Source organism: Lactuca saligna, chromosome 2 (assembly GCF_052625555.1).
Source record: "Lactuca saligna cultivar CGN05327 chromosome 2, ASM5262555v1, whole genome shotgun sequence".
In the NCBI taxonomy this organism is placed as follows: Eukaryota; Viridiplantae; Streptophyta; class Magnoliopsida; order Asterales; family Asteraceae; genus Lactuca; species Lactuca saligna.
Window position 1 is genome coordinate 151575716 of NC_136418.1, and position 20231 is coordinate 151595946.

The 20231-nt window shown below is 33.0% G+C and overlaps 4 protein-coding genes and 1 pseudogene across 8 annotated transcripts; 1 reads left to right on the plus strand and 4 right to left on the minus strand.

Annotated features, from left to right (window-relative positions):
* The first annotated feature begins 398 nt into the window (after positions 1-398).
* On the plus strand, positions 399-2947 carry LOC145030250 (uncharacterized). The gene is made up of 4 exons (XM_078978648.1): positions 399-675; positions 781-877; positions 980-2405; positions 2519-2947. The coding sequence occupies exons 1-4, from the start codon at positions 399-401 to the stop codon at positions 2945-2947; spliced, it is 2229 nt and encodes a 742-aa protein (XP_078834774.1).
* A 325-nt stretch (positions 2948-3272) lies between these two features.
* On the minus strand, positions 3273-4411 carry LOC145029217 (uncharacterized). The gene is made up of 3 exons (XM_078977820.1): positions 3970-4411; positions 3666-3734; positions 3273-3512 (listed from the first exon to the last, which is right to left on the minus strand). The coding sequence occupies exons 1-3, from the start codon at positions 4024-4026 to the stop codon at positions 3438-3440; spliced, it is 201 nt and encodes a 66-aa protein (XP_078833946.1). The 5' UTR covers positions 4027-4411; the 3' UTR covers positions 3273-3437.
* A 207-nt stretch (positions 4412-4618) lies between these two features.
* LOC145032103 (proline dehydrogenase 2, mitochondrial-like) lies at positions 4619-7013 on the minus strand. 2 transcript variants are annotated; one of them, XM_078980783.1, is made up of 4 exons: positions 6260-7011; positions 5512-6166; positions 4970-5210; positions 4619-4872 (listed from the first exon to the last, which is right to left on the minus strand). In XM_078980783.1, the coding sequence occupies exons 1-4, from the start codon at positions 6836-6838 to the stop codon at positions 4791-4793; spliced, it is 1557 nt and encodes a 518-aa protein (XP_078836909.1). In that variant the 5' UTR covers positions 6839-7011; the 3' UTR covers positions 4619-4790. The 2 variants fall into 2 exon arrangements, with proteins under 2 accessions (XP_078836909.1, XP_078836910.1); XM_078980784.1 differs by lacking the exon at positions 4619-4872 and adding an exon at positions 5294-5348 and having other exon boundaries at positions 5083-5210; positions 6260-7013.
* A 5547-nt stretch (positions 7014-12560) lies between these two features.
* Positions 12561-14547, minus strand: LOC145032104 (RNA-binding (RRM/RBD/RNP motifs) family protein). 3 transcript variants are annotated; one of them, XM_078980786.1, is made up of 9 exons: positions 14437-14547; positions 14190-14314; positions 13841-13955; positions 13652-13707; positions 13458-13505; positions 13265-13362; positions 13113-13182; positions 12900-13010; positions 12561-12797 (listed from the first exon to the last, which is right to left on the minus strand). In XM_078980786.1, the coding sequence occupies exons 2-9, from the start codon at positions 14286-14288 to the stop codon at positions 12750-12752; spliced, it is 645 nt and encodes a 214-aa protein (XP_078836912.1). In that variant the 5' UTR covers positions 14289-14314; positions 14437-14547; the 3' UTR covers positions 12561-12749. The 3 variants fall into 3 exon arrangements, with proteins under 3 accessions (XP_078836912.1, XP_078836914.1, XP_078836913.1); XM_078980788.1 differs by having other exon boundaries at positions 14433-14538; XM_078980787.1 differs by having other exon boundaries at positions 14394-14530.
* Positions 14548-16745: 2198 nt separating this feature from the next.
* LOC145032105 (putative inactive ATP-dependent zinc metalloprotease FTSHI 3, chloroplastic) lies at positions 16746-19542 on the minus strand (annotated as a pseudogene). Its single transcript, XR_013677075.1, has 7 exons — positions 19075-19542; positions 18848-18943; positions 18620-18677; positions 17923-18533; positions 17524-17847; positions 17133-17433; positions 16746-17056 (listed from the first exon to the last, which is right to left on the minus strand). The product of XR_013677075.1 is annotated as a putative inactive ATP-dependent zinc metalloprotease FTSHI 3, chloroplastic (transcript).
* Between the last annotated feature and the right edge of the window lie 689 nt (positions 19543-20231).

Below are 20231 nucleotides of genomic sequence, written 5' to 3' on the forward strand. Positions count from 1 at the left end.
GGAATTATCTATGTCAAACCCATCTTTAATTAAATTAATATATAAGTCCAATTAAACTAAGTATATCACATAGAATTAGTATCTAACACAAACACACATTTAATTACTACATATAAGTCCTTAGCCTCTTTTATTTATTTGTTGAGTTTGCGCAATTCGGCAGCAAAGGAAGACATAAGAAAAGGTTCGTTTTTTTTTTCTCTAATGGTAATATTTATAATTCATCATTATTAGTATTTTTTTATAATCATTAGTATTTTTTTTTCTAGTTTACATTGTTATTGGTATTGCTCATTCAATGTTTTGATATATTCAATTAGATTTCTAGAGTTCTTTTATCATAGTTTTAATTTTTATCGAGTATTTGGTTGATTATTGTTATTCTATTTTCAGAAATAATGCCTCCTAAGTATTTATCTGGTAGTCAAAAACGTAAAAAGAGAAAAAGAATTGAAGAATCAACAAAGGCTAACAGTGGTTCTCTAGATAAGTTTTTCCAAAAAAAACCTAAAGTTCCTTCTCAAAATCAAAATAATGATGATATTCCTGATAATTTGGGTGTTGATGTCGAACGAGATCAAATTAATGATGTTAATGTTGATAATGTTAATTTCGATGGAGATCGTGTTGATGTTGATGATGGTAATGACGATGGTGATAACATTGAAGATGATGGTGATGATGATGATGATGATGATGATGATGTTGATGATGATGTTAATGTTAATAGTAATAATGTTGATATATTCGATCCAAGAAATTGGGATGGACTAAGCACAGACATGGTGAAACGTTTGGTAGAGAAAGGTCCTAAAAGGGATAATACTATTGATAAGGGTCCACCTGATAGATTTTCTAGACGGTTTTCTGCAACTATGTATACTAGAACTCTGCCAACTAAACAGACATGTAACAGAGAATGGCTAGTATACTCGAAAGAGCTTGATAAAGTTTTTTGTTTTTGCTGTAAAATATTTAGAAAAGGGATCCCGAAAGGTCAATTAGATAGTGAAGGTTATGCAGATTGGCAACATCTTAGTACAAGACTTAAAGAGCATGAAGTTGGTTTAGATCATCTCACAAATTTAGCTACTTGGTTTGAAATGCGTGAAAGATTGAAAGTTAATGAAACAATTGATAAAGTGGTGTATGATCAATTTAAGAAAGAAAGGGAGCATTGGAAACAAGTACTATTGAGGATTATTGCACTAGTGAAATATTTGGCTAAATATAATTTAGCATTTCGTGGAACAAATGAAAAATTATATCAAAAGAGTAATGGAAACTTTCTTAGAGCGATTGAGATGTTTGAAGAGTTTGACCTGGTTATGAAAGAGCATGTGCGTCGTATCAAAAATGATGAGATCCATGTACATTATCTTGGCCACAAGATCCAAAATGAGGTGATACTTTTACTAGCTGATGAAATTAAACGAGAAATCATTAAAAAAGTAAAGGAAGCAAAATATTACTCCATCATACTTGATTGTACCCCTGATACAAGTCACCAAGAACAAATGTCTTTGATAGTGAGGTATGTAAATTTCTCCTCCAATGATGTTACTGTTGAAGAATCCTTTTTAGGTTTTTTGAATGTTAATGATACGACTGGTAAAGGGCTCTTTGATATTACACACGATGAATTAAAATCTCTTGGTCTTGATATTGATGATATGCGGGGGCAAGGGTATGACAATGGATCAAACATGAGAGGAAAACATCAAGGAGTTCAAAAGAGATTTTTGGACATAAATTCTAGAGCATTTTATACTCCATGTGGTTGTCATAATCTTAATCTTGCACTGTGTGACATGGCTAACAGTTGTAGTAAAGCTAGAGATTTTTTTGGAGTCATACAACGAGTATATACAATATTTTCCAATTCTACTAAGAGGTGGCAAATTCTGAAAGAGAATATCAAAGGTTTGACTCCAAAGTCATTGTCTGCCACTCGGTGGGAAAGCCGTGTTGATAGTGTGAAGGCTATTAGACAACTTCCGGATTTAAGAGAAGCTTTACTTGAAGTTGCGGAAAAAGACAACGATGCTAAAATCCAAAGTGAAGCTAAATCGCTAGCAAATAATGAGCTTTGTGGATTTGAGTTTTTGGTATCCATAGTCATTTGGTATCAAATATTGTACATGGTGAACTTAGTTAGCAAAAAATTACAATCAAAAGATATGCTTCTCGATGTTGCTATTAACGAAGTGAATATGCTAATTGAGTACTTCAAAGAGTTTAGAGAAACAGGGTTCTCCAAGGCAATTGATGATGCGAAGGAACTTTCCGTTGAAATGAATATTGATCCGGTATTCTCTCAAAAGCGGCCGGTTAGTAGAAAAAAACAATTTCATGAGAATTCAAGTGATCAAGATGTTGTATTTTCAGCCGAGGAGAATTTTAAAGTTAATTACTTTTTATATATTGTTGATCAAGCGAGTGCTTCTCTTAAAACAAGATTTCAACAATACAAAGCGTATGAAAATATTTTTGGTTTTTTGTTTCCAAAAAAATGAAGGAATTTGATGACAAAGATCTCAAGTCATGTTGTCGCCGTCTTGAAGCCGCACTTAAGTCTGGTGAACAATCAGATATCGATTCTCATGAACTTTATATGGAGTTAAAGCTGCTTGACATGTTCTTACCGAGTGAAATTACGAGCCCTATTGATGTTTTAAAGTATATGAAAAAAGTCGATTGTTTTCCTAATGCAATTATTGCCTACAAAATCTTATTGACTATTCCCGTAACGGTCGCGTCTGCAGAAAGAAGTTTTTCAAAGCTAAAGTTGTTGAAGTCCTACCTAAGGTCCACAATGTCACAAGAAAGACTTAATGGATTGATGATAATAGCTATTGAGAACGTTATATTGGAGACTATTGATTATGAAGAGTTGGTGAACAATTTTGCTTCCAAGAATGCTAGGAGAGTCTCGCGATTCATGTAGTTGTCTAAGATTATCTATTGTATGATCGTTCTTTTCTTTTGCTTCATATTATAACAATTATGAAATAATTAATGAATTTTTGATATAAGTAAAAAATAAATATATATTTAGGGGCCCATTTTTTAGTTTCGCACCGGGCCCCTAAAATCAACGGACCGGCCCTGATGAAAGTCTCGCAAAATTGGTTAAAATGACAAATGTGTCATTTTGTTTGACCTCATTGTAATCAATTTTGTTATATTGTTAATGAAACGAATTATTTAAGTTTCAATGTCAAAAGAAGAGTAAAAAATATAGTTTTTTTTTTTTAATTTCAAAAGTGAGGTAACCATAGAATTTATCAAATCTTAATATTCAAACTTCATGTAAAAAACATGTATGTAGATCATAGCCCCATAGATAGAGATAGATGATAAAATTTAAAAAATGAAAAAAAAAATTATAAAAAAATTTAAAAAAATAGAAATAGAAGATCCATCGATGATGATGTTTATTTGTTAGCACCAACGGCATCCTTGGCTCCCTCCGCGACTCCTTGTGCTTTGGCCTTCATCTGTTGACCACCCTGTACATAACAATAACATGCTAATTAAAAAACCATATATGCACGCATTTGGACTTATTTTGCAATTTTTTTATGTGTCTATTAAATTTTAATTAATTCTTTTCAACCATCTAATCTATACACAGCTATACACCCACAACCACAAACACAAACCTCTTGTATGCTGTCCTTTGCAGATTGGGCTTTATCTTGAGCCTTTTCGACCAAGTTGCTAGCCTTCTCCTGAAAACATAAAGTACTACTGAATCATCCATCATATGATTTTATGGAATAACAAACTAATTAATTATAAAATTTGATGTAAATCAGAAAATGGTTCTTTCGTCAAGACAAAAACAAAATTCAATGCTTTTTGATCGATTTGTTGCATGCATAATATATATCAACATCAACAAGATGACATGCATCATGCATATATAGCTAGTATAACAATTGTAATCGATCAGGTAAAGTTTACCTGTGTCTGGCCTGCAATTTGGCCAGCATTGTACTCTGCTTTTTGAGATTTATCCATGTTTAGTTTTCTTTAGGATTGCAAAAATAATCAGGAAATTTCAGGCTTTTGATGAATTTGTTGCTGTTGTATATGTTGATGTTGTAGGAGACAAGTTATATATAGTTTTAATATTTTAGTCAGCATGTCATAATTTGGTGGCGTATATGGCTCTCGACCACCTAAGTTTCTCCTTTTTAGACAATCTCTCGTTCAAAATGGATCTCTAGTTGACAGATCTCCAGTTATGCCTTATCTTGGATAAACCCCTCAATATATGCATTTGCGTAAATCAGTTCCTAGCTAGACATTTTAGAGCATCTTTTTCTCATATTTTCGCAAATAATGAAAAATCATTTTTATTAGCACATGAACAATGGATAATTTAATAATAGAGAATTCATAGGTAGTAGAGCTTAATGATGTGACAAGTTTAATTTGGAAGAAACTTTATTATTATTATGAAATGACACATTGATATAACTTTTACATTATTCAAGATTGATTTAATAGGAAAAAAAGTTTTTTAATTTTTAAATAAACTTATAAATTAATTTTGATAATGTTCTTTAAACTTTATAAAATTTAATGTATTGTTGAAAAATTAATAGAGTTATTTTTAATCAAAATTAATCATTTAATATTCCATTCAACTCTATAAAATCATAAATTTTAATGAATTACGATAAACACCATGCTTCTATTGATTTATATACATCCTTGAAAAAGCATGTTAACAAGGTCTAGAAGCAAAAGGCTCAAGCTCATGTTTTCTGCATTTCAACTTAAACCACGGGCCTCTCTCTTTTTCTGCCAACCATTGGGACTTGGCCAACACAAGCTTTCACTCTCCTCTTCAACTCTTTCCTGCATAAACACCATCGTCCAGTTCCAGTTACAGTAATCAGAACGACACATGAAGAAAAAGGTATTTATTCACAGAGACAGAGTACGAGTTTCTTACATCATGAGGTGTCTATCGAGGTATGAAGATGAAAGTAGCCCTTTGTTCTCTTCCGCTCGTCGCAAAAGGTAAGGCATGATCTTATCAACAGGCCCAAATGGCAAGTACTTGCTCACCTTAAACCCTGAATTTCTCAATCCAAAACTCATTGCATCCGCCATCCCGTAAAGTGAAGCAAACTCCAGCTTATCGCTTTCTCTACCAATCCCCAAATCACCTGCCTTTCGCGCGGCCAGTTTCCCTGTTAGGGTCATTCATAACACAAACTCAGTTTGAAGCTATACCGATCGTGTTAAAGATCGTGGATTTTGTCTCAAGAGATACCTCGTTCGGTTTTCATAATCAGTAATTCAGTAGTATTACCCGGAGTAGTATACTCCTGATTCACAATACATTTATCAAATTTGGTTTACTACATCTATATCCTGATTCAAACTTCAAGAACATAAAAAGTATAACCTTCTTTTTAAAAGAATTTAAACAAATATGGAAAAATGGAAAGCAACCCAGATGATGAAAGACGTAAAGTTTCAAACTTTTACCTGATTCAAGATTATGAGTGGCAAGAATGAGCCCACCAGGGCCATTAGAAACCTCGTCTACCATGAACGAAGCACAAGCATTGAAACAACGGTGTGTCTCGTTGATGCTATTGTGAATAGGAGACTCAACACCAAGAGAATTAGCCAATTTCCTTTCGCTAGACATATAAGCTCCTCTTACTAGCTTAAACCCTATCGGCAGTTCCAATTTATCGGCGGCTTTTTTTGTCTGGAACAACCTCTGCCCGGCGTCCTTTAAATACGCTTGAATGGTCCCGGAAATCAAGGGCTTTTGACCTTTGTTGTACATGATTGCTGCTGAATATGTGAAGTAATCGATCCCTGGTTGGATAGAAGTATCCTCTGCATCAATGACTACAGGCACGTTGCTTTCAATGGCTTTATTACATATGGTAGTTAGTCTTTGTTGAGCTAGTTCAAGATCAAGCTCTTCTGCCATGGTCAAAGGGGAGGGTTTTGTTAGTGTGTGGTAGAAAGGACTGCATTCGACAAATATGGGAAGGGTTTTTAGCTTCCATGGGAGCACAAACGAAGATGAATTCTTGTGTTTGTATTCCCATCTAAGTAGATCACTCACTCTCTTTAGCAAAGAGATTGGACAGATAGCTGTGATCTTCACGACTACAAAACTAACCTGTTGTTCATAGGATCAGTAGACATATATACTCAGAAAATAAACAAGATAGATTGATGTGAATTTGATGGATGTAAATTACAGAAGACTTACAGAAGATGAAGGAAGAGATTGGGTTGATTCAACAGTTTTGATGAACTGTTGAGCGTTTGTATCACACGATTCATTATCAACTGCATGCTCCAGACCATAATCCAGCATCCCTCTTAACCCCGACTCCCATAATTTCTTCACTGTTCGACCAGCCTCACCGGTGTCGGAACCGGCAACAAAGTGCTCATAAACCGTATGCTTGATTCCACCTAACACAACCTCTCTTAACAAACCCATCTGCATTAACCTAGAACTCATCACCCACATCCCCAAATCCACTACCGGCTCCACCGAAGCCATGCTAAGGTTCGCCGCTGAACGTATAAGTTTACCGGTCTTAACGGATGAGAAAAGGCGTTTGGTGTCTTCAAAATTATAAACACGGTCGTCATTGGAGTAGTTGATGGTGCTTTGTTCCGGCTGTGCTGGAGGTGCGAAGATAGTGGTGGTTGTCGTGTTAATCGTTGTTCTCTGAGCAAAACGGAAATGGGGGGTGGTGAAAGAGGGAGAAGATGAGTTAAGACAGCGAAGGAAAGATGGAATCAATTTGGAGGAGAGGCCATTTGTGGTCATAGCCATCAACGGGATGATGGCAAAGGCAACGGTGGTGGTGGAGGCTGTTTATAAACCGTAGAAAGTTGCAAGATTCAGACGAATTTGTATGCAAAGAAGCAACTCCTGCGAAATTGCGATGAGCGTGTTGAAGCTAGTGAGGTGTATTTATATTCAGGAGTTTGGTGTTTCGGGATGGAGAATATCCCATTATATACTAAGGTACGATGAATCTTAACATCGTTGTTATTCTAGAGTTTTATCGTTAAATGGTGAATTATCATGTCATCGAAATTAAATGAGACGAAAGGTCCAACTAGAGGGACCATATTAAATAAATTACTTCGATGAATTTTATGTTTTGGGGATTATATAACACTATGGTTAAAGAGTAGGGACCAAATATTAACTATTGATAAATAATTACCATTTGTTTATTAGTTTATTAAGTTGGTAATTTAAAGATTTGATAAGCATATAAAGGCATCTCCAACTACCCCAAACTTCATTTCTTTTATCATTTTTTCCATCATTCTTCTCCAATCGTACCTTATTTTCACCTTCATTTCCCGCATATGAGGAAATATTATTTATATCTCCAAAAATAGAGGTGAAGTTTGGTTGTTAATTTTAATCCCTCTCATTTTTATTTTATATATTTTTAATTTATTTTATCTACTAATAATAATTTAAATATAATATTTAATATTTATAATAAAATATTATATACTAATTTATATTAATTAATCATAAATATAAGGTTTAATTAGTAGATGAGTGTATTTGATAAAATATATAAGTTATAAAAATGGAATATTCCAAAATTTACTTTTTGGGGTAAAAAACAGGGTAGAAAATAAAGTAGGGTTGGAAATGAAATACTATTTACTCTATTTTTTTACTTCATTTATGAAAGGAAAAATAAAGATTGGCCGGAGATGGTTTAAAGAATGAAAAGTACCCATTACAGTTTTTGAATGCACATTCCTCAATTTTTTTTAAAGCCAAGTTCATCTACTATTACTTTACTTTGTAATAGATTACATATCCAACACATATTAACATATATACAAGAATAATTCATTGGATTTATTTAATGAATATAAATAATAAATAACAAGAATAAATGAATCCGCTTGGCCGAGTCTCATAACATGTACGACTTTAGGTGTGATGTTGACATATTAAAACTTTTGAACCGTTGCTTTGAATAAAATGAAAAGTAACAAAATCAAAAGAAAATCTTAAAATATTAGATTGAACAAATAAATATGTTAAAAAAGAAAAAGATAAATATGTTTAATTTCATTTACTATTTTTTAAGACTTAAAGTATGATTACCTAAATAACCAATCATTTTTGTAGATGATATCTATGAAAATTGTTTGCCGCCATCTTCGAAATCATAAAAACGACATCCTTTTGATATTTTTTACAAGTGAATCAGTCCATTTCAAAAATATCATCCGTGAAAACCTCCACATATTAGGTGTATAAAAACCTCCATTTTTGTCTTTTTCCTTCGTTATAATAATAATGATAATAATAATTTTAATAATAACTAGATAGGTTACTCCGCTACGCGGGGGCCAGAAGCTTTCAATATTGTTTCTGAATTGATAAATATGATAGACATAGAAAGTGCAAGGATGAAAAGTCCAAGCTTTGCACCGGATCGTTTTTTCATGTTTTTATGAAAAAATGTAAAAGTCTTGACTGCAAGGACCAGAAGTGTTAAAATGGTTAAAGAATTAAAGGGGTAAGAATTAGCAACTTTTTAAAAAATGGATCAAAGTTGTCAAACCGTTAAACTTTTGTGACCAAACTTTAAATATTAAAAGGTTCCAAAAAAGTGTACAAGTATTGATTACAATGACCAAAAGTGTTAAAATAGGTAAAGAATGAAGATCAAAGTTACCAAAAAACATCCAAATTTAGTATTCCTAACTTTAAAGCCCAATAATAATATAGAAACTAATTCTGCCAAAAAAATAGCAAGTTTACTATTCCTTTTCTTTATAACTTTAATATATATAATAATAATAAATAAATTAATAAATAAATAACTTGAAATTCTCTCAAAACTACTCTTAATCATATAGCTCCAATGTTACTTTTATATACCGTGCTTTCGCTTTAAAAATCACATTTTAAAGTATTGGATGTTTATTGCTTCATTTTAATTTTTAACATATCCATGCACGCGTTCTATAGTTATTGTTGACTTTGTGAATCTTGAGTAAGAAAAATAACAAAATATTTATTTTAAAACGAAAATTTGAGTGAAAAATGTATTTTCGCGGATGAATCATAATGAGTCTTAGAACATATGATAACTTTGAATATTTTAACATATAAATAATTCTATAATGAAACTGTTTGGAAAATATTATAATAAGTTTTTTTTTAAAATACTTTACATTAAAATTGTTTGTATACGAAAGAAAGAAACAACTTATTTTAGGAGAGACAATCGGAGAAAAATGCCAAAATGGGACCTCAGCCATGCCGGAATGACGTGCATATGAGTAGGAGAATCATGACGTACAACGTACAATTGGACCCACAAACTTAATGAGAATGTTTGAGAACTAGCTTGCTTCAATTTTTTTTTTTTTTTTTTTTTTAACTATAATTAAAAACATAAATAAATAATAATAATCATTTATAATACAAAAAAAAAAAAAAAAAAAAAAAAAAAAAAATCATAACTCAAAATTATTTCAAGTAGCATACTATTTTGCTCTTAAGAAAATTATGTATGTTTTGTTCAAATATGTTTTATGTAGTTTTAATACGACTTATAACACAAAAAACTAAAACTTACAAAAAAAATAAAAAATAAAAAAATAAAAAAAATAAAAATAAAAAGAAGCTCCCACTTATACTTTTTCTTTTTCAAACATACTCTATATGCTAAACCAAGTTCAACCCTATGACTAAGATTATTATTTTTGTATAAATTTACATTTTTTTTCACTCAAACTACAACACAATAAATTTACACCGAAAATATATTACAATATTATAAATCCTAATATGATGAATAATAATCATTGCAAATTATATATATATATATATATATATATATATATATATATATATATATATATATATATATATATATATATCATTGAAAATATACTATGTTAATAAATAAATAAGATTTTTTGTATGAAATAGTGCACCAAATATGGAGGCTATTATTTTCATTAATATAAGAATAGTGTTCGGTTTAGAGATCGGTTGTAAATTGTAATGAATAGTGTTGTTTCTATATAAAAATAAAGGTTGGGCGGAGAAGCTCAGGTCCAATATTTGTGACGAATCCGATTGATCAAAAAATTTTGCTATGGTTATAACTATGTAAACGTGTTGTGATCATATCTAGGTGGCTGTAAATAAACTGAAATGTTTAGCGAGACGGAAAGTTCGTTTATTTAATAAATGAACGAGCATGAACACAAATTCTCGTTTGTTTAGTGAAATAAACAAAATGAACAATGATCTCGTTCGTTCAATTATATTCATAAACGTTCATTTATGTTTGTTAATATACGTTCCTTTTTATGTTCATATATGCTTAATTATGCTTTGATTACGTTACTATATTATATGTTTATTTATGTATATATATATATATATATATATATATATATATATATATATATATATATATATATATATGTTCATTTATATTTGTTTAGCATGAACATAAACAAACCAACATAAACAATGTAATTTGTTAAAAGAACGAACATGAACAATAAAACTCGTTCGTTTATCGGTCCGTGTTCATTTATTTTTCCGACTAACTTAAACAAACAAACACGAACAATCCTCATTCTTGTCTGCTCCGTTTGTTTACAATCTTAATCATATCTAATCAATGAATCATTGAGTTATGTACAAGAAATAATAACGAACATTCATTCCTTTGTTTATCATAATATCATATTTTACTTGTTTTTTATTAAAACATTTAATTTTAAAAAAATCTCCCTGTTTATAATAATATTGTCTTACAAATACAAAATAAGATTCACTATTCTCATTCGTGTAAATGTTGTAATTTATAAAAAAAAAAATAAATAAATAAATAAAAAAAAAAAGAGACTAATAAACTCCTAAAGCGCAACGCAACACCTTTTTGGGAGAACCGGAGAAGGGTCACGGAATGCATGATACAACTTGATGTAGACAAGGCTCCCTTTTGAGATGATATGTCATTTTCAATAGGGATGAGCGTAGGCGGGTACCCGCCTCATTTGGCGAGAACCGGAACCGGCGGTTCCTAGAAAGTTAGAACCGGAACCGGAACCGGTCTAGGCAGTTCTTCAATTTTTGGAACCAGTCCCGGAACCGGCGGTTCCGGTTCCGGGAGCGGGTAACCCGGTTACATCAACTTTATTAAAAAATTTCAATAAAACTATAATTTATTTCGGTCGGAATCGAATAAATTCGGAACAAAAACGGACAAAATCGGATCAATATTTTCTAAATCGGTCAAAATAGCGCACACATATATTGATACTAGATACCAATATATATATATATATATATATATATATATATATATATATATATATATATATATATATATATATATACCCGTTCCGGCGGTTACCCAGCGGGTAGCGGTTCCTAAAAAACGAGAACCGCAACCGGAAAACCACTTAAGGCGGTTCCGTAACTTTAGGAACCGGAACCGGAACCGCTTAAGGCGGTTCCAGTTTCGGAACCGGCAGTTCCAAGGCGGTTCCGGTTCCGAAAGCAGGTACCCGGTTCCGATGCTCATCCCTAATTTTCAATATATGTGTACTGGACTATTGGATGAATGAAAATCTTGGCCACTCGTTCATTAAGCTTATTATGTCTACGCCCCTAATGTGATATTAAAATTAAGCAGAATCACATTTATTTTAAATAAACAAAAATTGTGAAAAGACTCAACAATTACATTCCCTTTTTCGTCATAATCTATGATCCAAACCCCTAAATGAATCGTTAAAGAAAGACGATTTTGTACAGGTTTAGTGGTCTTGGATGGTTACGTTTTCAAATGAGTTTAATCCATCATACAAGAGACAAGTCGATCATATTCCGAAAATCGAAAACTAAGGGTTTATGGTTGTAGGCTAGCTACATTCTATGATATGATCATGATCATCTGCTAATATAGGTCTTTCTATTTAAACATTATTTTTATTATATACATAAAAATCATTACCATTCTTGAAAAAGTAACTAATAAACCATATGCTATATTATTCAATCATAAATATTAAAGTAACATCTAAAATCCGAATTATCTAAGAAACCCATTAGTTTTTAAAACCTTTCTCCCAAAAAACCATTGTAATCCGAATTACATGTACGTAAAAGTAATACTGGAATCTCATAACAAAAGATTAAATTGCTTCAACAAACATAAATTCAGTCCTACTTTATTTTCATCAATCGACTTGGAAAAGCATCTTCTAAAAGTTGAGCTGCAGATTATGAAATATGTTTTTCTCCATCAAATTGGACATGCAGTTAAAATTAGCTAGCCATATGGCTAAAAAGTGATTACTTACATTTTATTTGAAGATTTAAAACATGACTGATAAAATATACTATCAATGATTGTATTTTAACTTGATAATTTAGCTTGATATTATGACTACATGATATCATACAGATATCAATTCCATCTATTACCTTGGAATTGATCAATTCCCCCATTCGATAAAATTAAGCCATTCCATTCTAATTCAATCTTCATCCAACATTTATAACTAGAATAAAATTTCAACCATGGTAACATCAAATCTTTTTGTCAAACATAAAACTTTCTAATGAGCAAAACAACCAACATATGCAATTACAAAATTTAGACTACACCCCAAAACATCTAGAGTGTACGTAATGTAGGTCATAAAAGCTATACTTTGCTCTAATCTTCAAACCTGATCTTCTTGGGTGCTGACACTTCACTTCCCACCTGTTTCATCAAATTCACCAACACATCAATTTAAACACAATCCATATCAACAAATAAACATAATCACACAACCAAAACCACAAAACGCAATCACACTCTTACAAATTCAGGGCACACATAATCAATCCCAGCAGCCTCGATCTTCCTCCGCCTTTTCTGCTCCCTTTTCAAGATTCCATCTACCACCTTCTTGTGCTCTTCGAATGTCTTTTCCTAAATAACCAAACATCATAACATCACTTAACAACCAACTAACACAAAATAACATGTTTCTTAAGAAAATGGCAATTATTATTATATTATATTATATTATACCTTGTTCTGGCGTTTGCGTTCAATTTGGATCCAGTCAGAGGGTTTGTAATACCGGTTAACACCTTTCCACCTACAAATCATATAAACACAAGTTCATAAGTACAACAAGTCAACAACTTTGACCAGAATGTTATATTGAAATGCTTGCTTACAGTTTAGGATGAACACGTTCTGGAGGGATGAGCTGTACTTGCAACAAATGCTCATACAAGAGGTAATTGTGCATTGTTTCAGCAACAATCTTTGCAACCTGTACATATTTTTCATAGATAGTAAGTTCAAGTCTCCTCATTAGAATTGAGAAAAACTTTAGTTAACAGGTGAGTGAATTGGAATATGTTTAACCTCGGGAGATGCAAACTGAAGGAACCCAAAATGCTTGGATTTTCCTGTCTGAAAAGATGGATATAATACACAAATAAATGAAAAAAATAAGAAAATTTTTTAAAGTATATTGATGTAGAGGCAAAAAAATAAAAGTGGGATGATATAATACACCAATAAATGAAAGTATGTTGTTAAAAAGCTAAAGATATTACCTTCTTGTTCCTTGCTATCCTAATTTTCCTGATTTCACCAAACTGTTTGAAGAAAGCTGCATAAACAGTGGAATAATTGAATCAACTTCAAGTTATAATGGAGCTCCTTTGAGGCATAAGATGTATAAGTTGCTTGTGTGTATATGAACACAAGTTAAGATGGCCATTAAATAACATAAGAAAATCTACCTTCCATTTCGTTCTCGTAAAACCCGTGAGGGATTCTTCCAATATACAATACCGTAGCTTTATTTTCTGAGTTTTCGGTGATTGGCAGTTTTCGTGCTGGACCACCCTCTAATGGCTATTTCATATACACAAACAAATACAAATCAATCAACAACTACCTTCAGATAAACTAAAAAAGGATTAAAACATCAACAATGGGGTGCGTTTTGAATTAGGGCTGCTGGTGGTCAAACTCCATAGAAGAGCTGAAAACTTGATTAAACTTTGGAACAAATACTGCAAATCTGAATGAAGGTAGCAATGGTTCTTATACGTGATTATAAGTATTAGCCATGATAAAACAACTCACCAGGAAATCAGCAGCTTCGTCCTTACGGACTGACGCCGTCAACTCGGTAGAACCCTTTTTTACTTTCTTCATCATGGACTTTTTCGCCTTCATGCCCATCTTCGAATTCAACTGAAGTTCGGTGACTGTAAATCAATTTGACAAACATTAAACTTTGAGATAATAGGAAAACTAACAAATAAACAAGCGGATATGGTATCTAACAGTGTCAGATAGAAAACAATGTAAACGTTGTGTAGATACTTGCGTTAATGGAAAAGAAGGAAGACGGTGGCTGTCCGATGAGGGTTAGAGGCGGCGAGAGGCAGAGAGAAACTGCTAATGTCGAGACCTGCAAATCCCCGTAACCTAAAATTTATTTGGTTTGGATAAATAATAAATAGTCTTCCATAAACCCTGGACTATGAATGATTTTCAAAGATAACCCTGTACTTTCATTTGCGAGTAACCGACTTGCCCAAAAATTTTTTTTTTTTGGCTTTTTGGTTTTTTACACATATTTCATAGAATCAATTGTGATCATTCTATTTTGACATTTGATTAACGGCAAGAGCAATGTTCTAAATAACGTAAGACATGGCTTGACGGCAAGGTCAAAGTTAAATCAATGCAAGCCTTGGCAAGCCATATCGTTTTTAAATGCGTGATTATTTTATATACATTAAAAAATATAAATTATATAATTATTGAATTTTATCAAATATATGAAGTTGTAGAAGTGTTATATCAATATTAAATCAAAAAAGGTTAACAAAAACATAATTATTTTAGCTTTGACAAAAAAATCAAAAAGTCCCGCTTCATGAAAAAAAAACTCGTGTCATAACGCGATAAGGCGTGTCTTAACACGTTATTTGGATGTCACGCTTAACAAACTCGTCTTTGATGTTTTCGTAACGGTTACACCACGTCTCACGCCATGGTGCGCTTTTTAGAACCATGGACAGATGTATAAAAAGATGTACTTGCAAAATATAAATATTTTATAAATTTATTTTGTATTTGATATTTGACCGGCTAAGTTTATGAGTTTCGAATATATCTTTACATATATTAGTAATGTTAAGACGGAGTAGATATATTAAAGTGTGGAGATAAATGTCACAAAGCACATAAAAACAAGTTAATTAAAGTGGAGGGCAGCATCTAGAGTTTTGTATGACAAGGTCTCTTGGAAATTAAAGGGGGTTTTAAAGAGTAGCTATTAGGTTTGTCATGATGTTTGGATTTGAATGTTGGTCGACCAAGAAGGACCATAAAACAAAGATGGAAGTAGCAGAGATGAGGATGTTGAGGTGAAGATTAGTAGAACTTAATTGGGATAAGAAACCAAACGAGACTTTAAGACAGTTTTTAGGGTGGCATGAATCACCAAAAAAGTAAAGGAATGATGGTTGAGGTGGTGTGGGCATATCCTTAGGAGACTACCATCAGCAACGATAAGGGGGGTAAAGTCAATAATAATTGATGGTAAGAGGACGAGGGGAAGTCCTCAAAGGAAGTGAGAGAATAGTGTCAGGCTTGACATGGTGGGTTTTATGTTTCCAAATAACTTAACCTTAAATAGAAGGGCGTGGAGGCTAAACATCATGGTAGATGAGTAACCTCATACTCGTGTATGTTTTGTTTCATAATTGATATTTCGACATATACTTTATGCTCATCTCTTTGTATCCTGGTTTATTTATTCTGTTGCTTTCCTGTTCACATTTTACTTATTTAGTATTGTCTGTCTCTTTTGTTGATTCTCGGTAATTTGACCTTTTTTTAATCTTCATATCTAACTGTTCACTTTGATTTACTTGTTTCGCCTTCTTACAGGTTGTGGGTTGCTCATGGCGGATCTCATCTATGTAACGCCGTCGTTTTACCCCTTATAGAGGTACAACTGTCAATATATACCTCTCTCTTGATCATCAAGAAGTGATCCCAAACCTACAAATAGAGGTTTCTTAAACAAATTGCGGTGGTGGAGCACTAAACCCATTCTTAACCTCACTGAATCCAAATCCCATAACCTTATCAAATTTAGCACCCGGGACATCTTTATCAACCTTTGAATGATCATCTTTGTACCCTTTTGATGTGAATCATTTGTATGGCATCTGCAACAATTAGTTGAATGGACCCAAAATGTTGTGTTGCAGCAGTCAAAACCAACCTCGTCGGCCTCCACTCCAGTAACAATAAACCTCAATTCATTATTGAAGAAGCTGTTAAATCTTTTAAAGATGATAAGCCATTTCTTCAAACATCGTTTTTATAGAAAAATTATTTTTTATCAGTTATATCCAAGCTCCTCTCACTTTGACTTTCATGCATAATATGAGTTTTCGTTTTGCTTAATTTGATAGATTGTGGATATGATCAATATTTGTATTTTTTTGAAGTGGAAGAAACTTAATCAATCATATATATACGGATTCAAATTCAATTTGATGTCAAACAATTTGTCAACCGAACAATCAAACAGCAAACCAATTTGAATAAAGCATTATCAATAGTTAATACTGACAATTCCCAATTCCCAAGGCTAACAAATTCTTAACCGAACAATAAGCAAATGAATAGTCACTTTATGGATTTAACACTATCAACAATCAACAATCAACGATCATAATCAACAATCAAACAATCTATCTCCCTATATACTTCCATAAAACACAAACTCTAATAAAACGAGAATCAAATAACCATCTTAATTATCTTGAAAAAATTGTATGATTAAATTATTCCAAATCCCATGGATCCACCCCCGGACCCTGACATGGAATAATTAACATTACCATCATTGTCATCATTACCAATTTTGGGTGTGGCCCTATCAACAGCTTCAAGAATATCATCCTTGGTCACAAAATCACCACCTAACAACATACCCAAAAATAATCAGACGCATATCTAAATGCTTCAACCCAAAAAAAAAAAATTATTAGAACAAACCTCTGCGAGCAGCAAGTAGTACAGATTCATGAGCTATGTTTTCAAGATCAGCCCCAACTAATCCCGGTGTAAGCGAAGCAACAAGGTCACAAATGACCTTTTTGTCCTCACTCAAGGGCACCTCTCGCAAATATAAACTGAAAATCTTTCGCCTTCCCTCTTCATCCGGTACACCCACAACCACTTTCCTGGAAAACCGACCCGGTCTCATCAGAGCTGAGTCCAGTGACTCTGCCCGGTTTGTAGCAGCTATCACCACCACACTTGCTTCCTTCTCAAACCCATCCATCTCAGTCAAAAGCTAACACATCACAAACAATACGTAAGTCAACAAGTTCCGTAATTAATTACGTATTTGACCTCGAAAAATTGAAATTTATTATTTATATACCTGGTTTAAAGTTTGGTCACGTTCACAATTCAGAGTTCTTCCACGTTGCCCTCCAACAGCATCAATCTCATCAATAAAAATAATAGAAGGTGAACTTTTTCTCGCCTCCTTAAAAAGATCCCGCACATGCGCTGCCCCTTTCCCGACAAAAACCTCCACCAATTCACTAGCGGCAATCGAGAAAAACGCCACGTCAGCTTCTCCGGCCACCGCACGGGCCAGCAATGTTTTTCCGGTTCCCGGAGGTCCGGCAAGTAGTACCCCTCGCGGTAATTTCGCCCCGAGTTTCATATATTTACTATCTCCTTTAATGCATGACACAATCTACAAAACCTCAATCAATCAATCAAATTCAGATCCAATTCAATAAGCAGCAAGGGACAAAATAGTAAATTTTACCTCGAGAAGTTCAGCTTTGGCGGAATCGACTCCTTCCACATCATCGAAAGTTACTGACTGTTTCTTACTTGGTTTTCTTTTAGTCGTTTTTCCAAGATTTTGTTGTGCATTGAGCTGATAACACGAAATCAACACCATGATCCAGTAAGGGGTTAACTGTAACATTAAAAACAAGAAATTCTTCATTGATCCGGATAATTGCTCAGGGTCTGAACCATATGTGACTTCTTTATCTTTTAGCAACTTAATAAGCCCATATTTTTCATCTCCAACGTTTCTTGTGCGAAACTGCCACTTGGGTACAAAAACTTTCAATAATCATTTTGGCTCTGAATCAATTTGTGGGGTTTCAGTTGATGATTTGGTGTTATAGTAGATTTCACGGGAATTTTCCACAAATTGAACATGAATCACATTTCCATCACGAATGTTGCCAACAAGATCTGAGTAGGGGACAACAATGCAACGGCGTGCTTGTTGATTCGGTAGGACAAAAGAGAAAATTGCTACAACTGCACAAAAAGAAGCTCCCACCATAACCGTGTATATCTTTCTACTTATTTTACTAGCAGCCCTCCTCTTAGTTTTATGAATCTTTCTTTTCTGCGTGTCTGTAATAGAAAACAAAGAGACATAGCAAAACACAAGTCAAGAAAATTATGCCCTGAAGACTGAGAAAGAAGTAGATGTTGCATACCATCTTCAGTCTCTCTTGTTGCAACAGTAGTGTCCTCTTTCGACCATTGACATAAGAACTTCACAGATGTTACAGATAATCAGTTTTGTTACGATACGTATACAAATCACACTTGCAAAATATAAAAATCTCCTGATTATACAACTAATTCTACCGAAATAATCCAAAACGCAATTCCATGAAGAATAAATTAGTTAAAATTCAACAATAAAAATGCAATCCATGAACCTTTTCATCCGTTTGCGTGGCATCATCCCAAAAAGACGATAAAGTGGAGCCCAAAAAGTCACCCCAGTTCAAGTTGCCACTAAAACCCTTGTGTTCCTAATGAGGAAGAATAAAAAAAAAAAGTAAAACACAGGATTAAAAGTAAGAACATCGTATATATGAGGCACATGATTACAATATACAACATCTGAAAATTAAAGAAAAAATAAGTACTATTTCGAGTAAACCTTAACGAGTGCAGAGATGGGCAGTGCAGCATGCATCGAAGAAAAACGATGAGAGGTTGGCGGAGTATATAAGAAACACCTTTTAGATCGAGAAGGAGACTGTTCAGTGGGTTTTGGGGCAATGATCATCGGCGAGGGTTTCAACAAAAGGTTTCTCATCGCCATGGAGGGTTTTGGTTCTCTGCGCAAAGGTTTTGCCGCCGCTATAAAATAACAGTAGCGTGGGCTACAAGGTATGGTTAAATATGCGTTTTACACTAGGAAAGATCGGGATTAATTCGACCACAGGAACGAACTTGAAACCTGAATCAAAGAGGCTTAAGGATTCTAGGGTGACAACTCTCCAGACTGATCGATCGCATTTGATACTTGATACGAACGTCTGATTGTTTGTTAATCACTCTAAACAAAATAATAACAAAAATCAGAACGATTGATTTTCACTTTTTTTGGTTTCACGATTTCCTTTACCAAAGGCCCGAGACCAGGAATAAAATATTAGCTAAAAGCCCACTTGAGGTTGATGACTTTAAGGGGGTATTTGGTTCATAGGATAATAGGATTTTTTTTTTTTTTTTTAAAAAATTACTTTTCCTTCTATAAAAAATGGAGCTTTTAAGGAGTTTTTAACATATATTTTTTTTCTGTTATCTTTTTCCAAAAATCTTTTTACCCTTTTAAAAGATATCACAAACACCCCCTAACCCCCTAAGGGGGTGTTTGGCTTAATTTTTCACAGTCAAAAGTTCTTTTTGTAAAAGAAAAAAACAAAAAAATGTTTGGCAAACTAGTAACTTTTGGAGTTTTAATACAAGGAAAAACAACTTTTTGAAAAAGTCAAGAAATCCTGACTTTTGTAACTTTTTGGAAATGGACTTTTGAGCTTTTAAAAGCTAAATCAAACACCCCGTAAGTCTTGAAGGGAATGTTTCAAAATCCTGTTATTTTTTTTTAATCAAACATAGTGATTGGTTTTTCGTTTAACACGGTCTCAACCGGTTTTTATAAAATTTTTATTATGTTTTTCTATACACAAATACATACATACATACATAAAGAATATAATATTTTTATTATGTTTTTCTACGAACAAATACATACATACATACATAAAGAATTTGACGTCTATAAATTCAAACATTAAAATACACATAAAA

Coding starts and splice junctions, on each gene's coding strand:
- LOC145030250 (XM_078978648.1), top strand. CDS start 399: ATGCCTCCTAAGTATTTATCTGGTAGTCAAAAACGTAAAAAGAGAAAA. Junction 878..979: donor AGACGGTTTTCTGCAACTAT/GTATACTAGAAC, acceptor TAAAATATTTAG/AAAAGGGATCCCGAAAGGTC. Junction 2,406..2,518: donor CAGCCGAGGAGAATTTTAAA/GTTAATTACTTT, acceptor AAAAAAATGAAG/GAATTTGATGACAAAGATCT.
- LOC145029217 (XM_078977820.1), bottom strand. CDS start 4,026: ATGGATAAATCTCAAAAAGCAGAGTACAATGCTGGCCAAATTGCAGGC. Junction 3,735..3,969: donor AAATTGCAGGCCAGACACAG/GTAAACTTTACC, acceptor TTATGTTTTCAG/GAGAAGGCTAGCAACTTGGT. Junction 3,513..3,665: donor CAAAGGACAGCATACAAGAG/GTTTGTGTTTGT, acceptor TGTTATGTACAG/GGTGGTCAACAGATGAAGGC.
- LOC145032103 (XM_078980783.1), bottom strand. CDS start 6,838: ATGGCTATGACCACAAATGGCCTCTCCTCCAAATTGATTCCATCTTTC. Junction 6,167..6,259: donor AATCTCTTCCTTCATCTTCT/GTAAGTCTTCTG, acceptor TATGAACAACAG/GTTAGTTTTGTAGTCGTGAA. Junction 4,873..4,969: donor CTCGATAGACACCTCATGAT/GTAAGAAACTCG, acceptor GTGTTTATGCAG/GAAAGAGTTGAAGAGGAGAG.
- LOC145032104 (XM_078980786.1), bottom strand. CDS start 14,288: ATGGGCATGAAGGCGAAAAAGTCCATGATGAAGAAAGTAAAAAAGGGT. Junction 13,956..14,189: donor ACGAAGCTGCTGATTTCCTG/GTGAGTTGTTTT, acceptor TATATGAAATAG/CCATTAGAGGGTGGTCCAGC. Junction 13,183..13,264: donor GAACGTGTTCATCCTAAACT/GTAAGCAAGCAT, acceptor TATGATTTGTAG/GTGGAAAGGTGTTAACCGGT.